The 8,601-nt window shown below is 46.9% G+C and overlaps 1 protein-coding gene across 1 annotated transcript; it reads left to right on the forward strand.

The window, feature by feature from the left end:
* The first annotated feature begins 672 nt into the window (after positions 1–672).
* LOC118089136 (sperm acrosome membrane-associated protein 3-like) lies at positions 673–7,497 on the forward strand. Its single transcript, XM_035123553.3, has 4 exons — positions 673–838; positions 2,900–3,058; positions 4,173–4,251; positions 7,431–7,497. The coding sequence occupies exons 1-4, from the start codon at positions 673–675 to the stop codon at positions 7,495–7,497; spliced, it is 471 nt and encodes a 156-aa protein (XP_034979444.2).
* Positions 7,498–8,601: the final 1,104 nt, after the last annotated feature.

Here is an 8,601-nt window from a genome sequence, read left to right on the forward strand (position 1 = left end):
TCAGTTTGATTCATCTCTAAGTAGATCACACTCTCAGTTGTTCTCAGTTTAAGAGATTCCCAGTTGAATCTTAGTATGAGAGTTGCTTAGTTATAATGCTAGTTTGCTGTTAATTCTTGGGTAGTTTTGTGGGAATTTTGTGGGAGGTTTGGAAAGTGGGTAGATAACATTGCTAAGAGAGAAAGCATTTATCTTTAGTTTAAAGTCTCTTTAGATTCAGTTTGTTTTTCAGTTAAAGAAACCCAACCGTTTCATCTGCATACTTTTACAAGTGTGCAGCTAGTAAGCGGTTTCATATAAGGGAGATAATTCCATACGCTCTTGGTGGTGTTTTCTTAGCCAGGTCAACTTCTGACTGCGTATACTCTGCATGAAGCGTACTTTAAAGGGCCGCTGTAAAACTGGGATACAGTATATGATTTAGGTTAAGCAAGTTTCAATACCCAGTTTTCTCCAATATTATTCTTATCATATATATTATTTTCCAATAGTTCACACACCAGGAATAAGTGCTGAGCTTTCTCCCCATTCCTCAAAAGTATGGACAAATCACAGTGCCCTAGTTGCTTGCTAACTGAACCCTTTCACCACAAGAGAGGCCTCATGGTGTTTTTCTCTTTCTCCACAGGCTGCCTTGGAGTCCCATGCCCCACCTGTCGTTCCCCAGGGATCATGTCCTTCCCAACACTTTTTTTAGGGAAGAAGCTTCTTTTGCTGCTGCCTCTCCTCATGTGCTTTACATCCAGAGTTGGGGGAAAGATCTTCGGACGCTGTGAGCTGGCCCACTTATTGAAGGTGTCTGGCTTGGAAGGTTACCGTGGATACAGTCTAGCTGACTGTGAGTGCTCCTCTCCATCTCTTCCCTCTGTCCCTCTCACCTGAACTGAGGTCAGCCCTCATGTATGGGGAGCAGGATCCCCTGGCCCTCCTGTTCAGGACCTGGGTATTGGGGTGGGGTGGTGGTAATAATCAGGGCTGCATATTCTACAGCAGAGCTTTCCAAACTTTTCTTGTTGGTGGCACATTTCTTAGACATGCGTCATTTCGCGACACAGTAATTCAGTTTTACTAGCGAACCGGTGGTTACCAGGCATCCCCAAACTTCAGTCCTCCAGATGTTTTGGACTACAATTCCCATCTTCCCCGACCACTGGTTCTGTTAGCTAGGGATCATGGGAGTTGTATGCCAAAACATCTGAAGGGCCGCAGTTTGCGGATGCCTGGGTTAAACTAACCCCTTTCCAGTCCCAGGAGGAGTGCAGGGAGCGTTCACGCAACAGACCTACACACTGCAGACAACACACTAATGTGTCGTGACACACAGTTTGGAAAGCTCTGTTCTATCTACAAGCATGTGCAAGTGCTGTAAAAAAAAAAGTCACATGAAATGTAGTGTTGAGAATGTGTGAGCTTTAATCCCAAAAAGAAAATGGCGTACTTCTAGCCCTCATGACTGTGAAGAGAACGACTTGGAAATGTGCAATTAGTTATTTATTATTTACCGTATATATTATGACAATTTATCCACTGCTTAATTGCAGTCATCTGTCCCTAGGCGGTGTACGGGAAACTGAAGACAGTGAAAATGAACATTGGTTTAAATTATACAATCAGAATTCAGTTAAAATGACTGGTGGCGTAGCAATTTTCAACAGGATCTGGAAGTTCAAAAGGGAGGGGGCTGCCTGACCTCATCTGGAAAGCGGTTCCATAAAATTGGGCCCAAAATGCTGAGTGGACTCTGCCTGGGAAATTTAAGCTGTGCATCTTAGCTGGGGGATGGGGTGGGGAGACCGCTACCAGTGTCTCCCCTGGAAACCTCAAGGCTTGGGCAGGATATAAAGATTCAAGCTGTTTCTGAGGTATCATGGGCCCATGTTGTTAATCTTAGAATTTTGAAGTGTCAGGCATAGCTCTAGTGGCTTTAGCCCAAACGTAGCAGAGTTTTCCTGCACAGCGCAGAAGCTAGTTGAGGTGGAAATGACTAGTCGGCTAGACGCAGAATAACTATTTACAGGATTTATTAAAAGAAAATAAAAGCAGCAGAGTTTCTGCATACAAAGCAAAGCAAAATAAATCCTTACTCTTCCTCTCTCTCCAACCATATACACAGCACTTCTACTCCTAACACCTAACAAAAACCAACTGTGCTAGCATTCCTAGATAACAGAGTTCAGTGCTGGTCGTTAACCAATCAGAGAGAGTAGTTTCCAGGTCAGGCAGACCTTGGCTTTCTGCCAAGAGTAAATTGACACTGCCTTGAGTTAATTGTGTGAAGCAAGAATCTAAGTTTCCCATGAGAACCAATTAACCAATTAACAGAAACTGAACAGTTAAGAGCCTTGTAAATTAAGACAAACACCTTGAGCCTGGCCCAGGTGTGGGCAGCCAGTGCAAGCTTTCAAAGACTTGAGTTATGTGCTCTGTTCCTGTCAACAGTCTAGCACAGGCATTCCCAAACTTTGGCCCTCCAGATGTTTTGGACTACAATTCCCATCTTCCCCGACCACTGGTCCTGTTAGCTAGGGATCATGGGAGTTGTAGTCCAAAACATCTGGAGGGCTGCAGTTTGGGGATGCCTGGTCTAGCATCTGCAGCCTTTTGCACCAGCGGCAGCCTGCAGGCCAGGCCCAAGCGTAGCCTTTGCATGGAGCACATTGCAATAACCGAGCCACCTTGCTGCATGAATCACTATGAAGCATGTGTGCCCCGCCTAGCTCCTTGTCCCTCCCCCATGACTGACAGAAGCAAATAAATTATGCAAAACAAGGACCTATATGTAAATATGCTCAATTTGCATAATTTATACAGGTGACCCAAACCCCAGCATTTCCTGGAGCAGAATTTGTGTTAATCTTGGCGCAGAATTCCTGGATCCTTCTCCCTCTCCACCTTATAGGGGTCTGCTTGGCCTTCTATGAGAGCCACTTTGACACGGCAATTGTGGACCACGAAGCTGACGGCAGCACCAGCAATGGCATCTTCCAGATCAACAGCCACCTTTGGTGTGAAGACTACAAACAGTTTCAGCCGAACTTCTGTAAAATGCACTGCAGCGGTGAGCTCTGAAGTGGGTTGGCTTCAGTTCTACATCCTGGCATTAGAGGGCGCTGCTCAGCAGCCATATGGGACCAGGTTGCAGCAGTGTTTCCTGCAGGGACTAGACTACAGCATCTGCTGCCGCCTTTGCTTTTAATGGGATCCGGGTGGCGCTGTGGTCTAAACCACTGAGCCTAGGGCTTGCCAATCAGAAGGTCAGCGGTTCGAATCCCTGTGACGGGGTGAGCTCCCATTGCTTGGTCCCTACTCCTGCCAACCTAGCAGTTCGAAAGCACATCAAAATGCAAGTAGATAAATAGGAACCGCTATATCGGGAAGGTAAACGGCGGTTCCATGTGCTGCTCTGGTTCGCCAGAAGCGGCTTAGTCATGCTGGCCACATGATCTGGAAGCTGTACACCGGCTTCCTCGGCCAGTAAAGCGAGATGAGCGCCGCAACCCCAGAGTTGTCTGCGACTGGACCTAACGGTCCGGGATCTCTTTACCTTTACCTAAAGTCCACTCAGGGGAGCTTGCATCCTGCATTTCTGCATGAGCCACTGATCTTGGACACACACAGCTTCTGATTGAAAGAGGGCAAGCACAGGGACCTAGGGAGAGAGAGACACTGGCAGCCTCCTCCAAGGTGCTGCGATTGAAAGATCCAGCCCCAGACATGTGGCAACAAGGTAGAATTACCTGTGCCCCAAGCCTGCTTCATCAGAAGCTGGCCAAGCCAGACCTGGGTATCATGCAGAGAAGCAACAGGCAAACAAGACTTTGATTCCCTGCCGTCCTCTTATAGAAGGAATGGGGAACCCATGGACCTTTGGATGTTGTTGGAGTACAACATGCCAGGGATGTTGGGACTTGTAACCCAGCAAATTATGGAGGGCTGTCTATCTCATGGCATGTTTATGTCCCCTGGCAGACATTTTGGGGGGTTTCTGTACTAGGGGGATGTGCTGGTCTACAGAGAGAGATATTATCTTTCCAATAGGAAGGCACAAGATGCAGGCTAAGGAGCTGGATGGAGAGAGGCTCAGGGGGGATGTTGTAACTCATGGGTCACCTCTGCAACAGTCTAGGGTATTGCCTCAGCCCCTCATACCTTCTTTTCCTCTGTCCCCACAGATCTGCTGACCAGTGACATCAAGGATGACATCGTCTGTGCCATGAGGATAGCACAAGGACCGAGAGGCCTAGGAGCATGGTAAGGGGATCTCTCGGGGGTAGTGGGGTAGAATCTGGTGACCACCACACCACTAGGTCCTGCACTTCTGCTGCATGTTAAGCAAAACAGGAAAATTTGTTAGCAATACACTGCGGTGATATTCAGCCTTACTGTTAGTCCCCATCCTCTGGACAACCAGCCATCAGAAGGATCTTGTCTCTTAAGAAGGATGGCAAACCAATGTTGAAAAAAATCCAAAGAAATCAAGCAACAGAAATTATTATCAAAGTATATATAGTGCAGAATTGGATCATTCTTTTTAAAATATAATACATAGCACTTAAGAAACCACAAGCTCATACAAGGATCTGATGCACAGGATAATTTTAAAAATAGTAATGAACAATTGCCTTGCAAAGCCACAAAATGCCCAAATAAAAATCCCTCATTAAGTCTGGTACACTTTTAAATAACAGAGAGATTTCAAAGTCCACAAAATTCAGATCTCAATGTTAGCGGATCGAGAGTGATTGGGCCTGTTCTTACAAAATCTTATTTATGGTAACCTCAGCAGATCAGATGTGTTCATTGATTGAACAAATGCAATAACAGCCCCACAGTTCAGCGGTAAGGAAGCTGGGGCCCTACAGATGCTATAGGGCTGACTCTCATCACCCAGTGAACTTCATGGCTGAGTAGAGATTTGAACCCTGGTCTCCCACATCCTAGTCAGGTACCCTGACTATTACACCACACTGACTGCCCACAGTGGTGGACTCTGACCCCTATCAGACCCCCGCCAGCTACCCCAGTCTAAGGAGTTTATCACCGGCTCATAGGAGATAGAAGCTGCCATACTGAGTCAGATCAGTATGTCTCAATTGTGCCTAGACTGACTGGCAGTGGCTGTCCAAGGTTTCAGGTGGTCTCTCCCAGCCCTTACCTGGAGATGCTCCTGGGGATTGAACCCGGGACCTTCTGCAAAGCAAACCAGATGCTCTACCATGGAGCTACGGCCCGTAGAAGAATCATATTGTAAGCCTGACATTATAGATCCCTTGTCCATTCAGATTCCATTTTCCGTGTAACCAGTGGACCATCATGTCTCTGAGGCTGTGCAGAAGCTAGTTGTCTGCTTATGCTGGCCCTTGCCAGTCTGGTGCCATCCAGATGTATTGGATTCCAGTTCCCATGAGCCCCATCTGGGACAGGCATACGACGCAGTTGTAGTCCAAATCATCCGGTTGGTGAAGACTGATTTATGCTCAGGGCTTGGAAAGTTCATTTTAATAATAATAATAATAATATATTTAAATAAATACCTATTATTTATTTATTTATTTATTTATTTATACCTAGTCAGGACTAGGCTTCCAACAAAACATTAAAATACAGAAATCCATCAAACATTAAAGGTTTCCCTTCAGGGGCACAGTTACCCCATTCAGGACCAGGGAGTCCTCCACACCTGCCTGCCTCCTGTCCCCCACAAACAGTACTTCTGTCTTGTCAGGATTCAATCTCAATCTGTTAACCGCCATCCATCCTCCAACCGCCTCCAGACACTCACACGGGACCTTCACTGGTTCTGATCTGAAGGAGAGGTAGAGCTGGGTATCATCCGCATACTGATGAACACCCAGCCCAAACCCACTGATGATCTCTCCCAGCGGCTGCATGTAGATGTTAAAAAGCATGGGGGCGAGGACAGAACCCTGAGGCACCCCACAAGTGAGAGCCCAGGGGTCTGAACACTCATCCCCCACCACCACTTTCTGAACACGGCCCAGGGGGAAGGAGCGGAATCACTGTATGACAGTGCCCCCAGCTCCCAAGCCCTCTAGACGGTCCAGAAGGATGTTATGGTTGATGGTGTCAAAAGCCGCTGAGAGATCCAGCAGGACTAGGAAACAGCTCTCACCTTTGTCCCTAGCCCGCCAGAGATCATCAACCAGTGCGACCAGGGCAGTTTCAGTCCCATGATGAGGCCTGAATCCCGACTGGAAGGGATCCAATTGGTCCGCTTCTTCCAGGCGTGCCTTGAGTTGTTCGGCAACCACTCGCTCAATCACCTTGCCCAGGAATGGAAGATTTGAGACTGGGCGATAGTCGGCCATAGTTGGCCAAAAAGGACTTTGTTCCAGTTCACCCCTCCAGAAAGCAACTAATTCTGTTCCAGTTCAGTTCACAGCTCAGTTCACAATTCATTTCCGTGGTTCTCAGCATTCCCACCCCCACCCTTCAGAATTTTAATTTGCTAAAGTATAAAATCTGCTTAAGACTAAGAAACCCCACCATCTCCAGTGTAATGTGAACACTTGTTTCATTTCTTCTTTCCAACAATCATGATCTTTAATCTTAAGCTGCAGCATACCCTCCAACATTTCTCCGATGAAAATAGGGACATCCTAAGGAAAAGTAGTAGGGACACGGGTGGGGCTGTGGTGTAAACCACTGAGCCTAGGGTTTGCCGATCAGAAGGTCGGCGGTTCGAATACCCGTGATGGGGTGAGCCCCCGTTGTTCAATCCCAGCTCCTGCCAACCTAGCAGTTCAAAAGCACATCAAAGTGCAAGTAAATAAATAGGTACCGCTCTGGCGGAAAGGTAAACGGCATTTCCGTGCACTGCTCTGGTTTCGCCAGAAGCGGCTTAGTCATGCTGGCCACATGACTCGGAAAAACTGTCTGCGGACAAACACCGGCTCCCTCGGCCAGTAAAGCGAGATGAGTGCTGCAACCCGAGTAGTTCGCTACTGGACTTAACTGTCAGGGGTCCTTTATCTTTTTAAAGAAAATGTAGGGTATTTGGGGATCAAATCACAAACGGGATGGCTTCTCTAAATCAGGGATGTCCCTGGAAAATAGGGACACTTGTAGGGTCTGCTGCAGCATCACTTTTCAGCTAGCTAAAAATGGTAAATGCAATGGCCACAACCGAACACAGATTGAATTGAATTAAATATTGTCCTGATTTCCACCATTTAGCTCACCTGGAAATTATAGGAACTACGCTCAGGTGTGATTCAAAGGTGTTTTTGAATTTATTCAGTGCATTAGTTAATTCGAATGAGTTTCTTCCAAGCGCGGGTTATGCTCTTCCTGTCTGTTTCTTTAGGGCTTGTACAGCAGAAGCTATCCTATAAATTTACATTCCATACTTTTTTTAGTTTATTCATGAATTTCTCTTTAATGAGATTCCCTTTCTTTCTCTCACTCAGGATGGGTTGGAGGGAAAATTGCGAAGGCCTTGATTTGTCTGCCTGGTTGAAAGGATGTATTCTGTGAGAAAATAACGAGGAGGACAGAAAGAAGGCTGTGGAAGAGGGCTGGGCGCCGGGTGTGTGGCCTGTGCCTTGGGACTACTGCCGTAGGGCTGCATGAATATAAACTCTTTTAAAGCTCTCAGCTGGGCCCTACAGTGGGGAGAGAGATTGTAACTTGGACAATGAGAACCACATCTTGCGCTATAAAAATATTTCTTCAGACTTTGTGATTTGAGGTACTGTGTATTGCAGTTCATGTGAGAGGACGTGTTGGGATCTATGTTGCCTCAGTTTTCAAACTGTATTCGAAGAGGTCCCTCAGGACCTTATCGGGGCTTCCTCAGTTTAAAGGTCAGTAATGGCAAACAAGATTCCTGCAAGGTCAAGTTGTTTGTTTATTTTATTAATTAAATTTGTATGGCACTATACCCATAGAAAGGGACCCAGGTGGCGCTGTGGTTAAACCACTGAGCCTAGGGCTTGCTGATCAGAAGGTTGGCGGTTCGAATCCCTGTGACGGGGTGAGCTTGGTCCCAGCTCTTGCCCACCTAGCAGTTCGAAAGCACATCAAAGTGCAAGTAGATAAATAGGGACCGCTCAGGTGGGAAGGTAAACGGTGTTTCTGTGCGCTGCTCTGGTTTGCCAGAAGCAGCTTTGTCATGCTGGCCACATGACCCGGAAGCTGTCTGCGGACAAACGCCGGCTCCCTCGGCCTATAGAGCAAGATGAGCGCCGCAACCCCAGAGTCGGACACGACTGGACCTGATGGTCAGGGGCCCCTTTACCTTTATACCCATAGAACTCAGGATGGTTTGCCGCATAAAAGTACAATATAAAAAACACAAAATACTTAATAAAAGTACAGGAACAAATAAGCCCCCTTCCACATCACATTTTTGAAAGGGGATAGGATGTCACTTAGCCAAAGACCTGGTTAAACAGGAACCGTTTTTTGCCTAGCACCTAAAGGTATATTATGAAGGCGCAAGCTGAACCTCCCTGGGGAGAGCATTCCACAAACGGGGAGCCACTGTGGAAAAGGCCCTAGTACACCCCATTCTGCCCTGTTATTGAATTTATATACAGTACTGTACCAGCTTTATCTGGGGACCCAGGTGGCGCTGTG

This window comes from Zootoca vivipara, chromosome 15 (assembly GCF_965207765.1).
Source record: "Zootoca vivipara chromosome 15, rZooViv2.hap1.1, whole genome shotgun sequence".
NCBI lineage: Eukaryota > Metazoa > Chordata > Lepidosauria > Squamata > Lacertidae > Zootoca > Zootoca vivipara.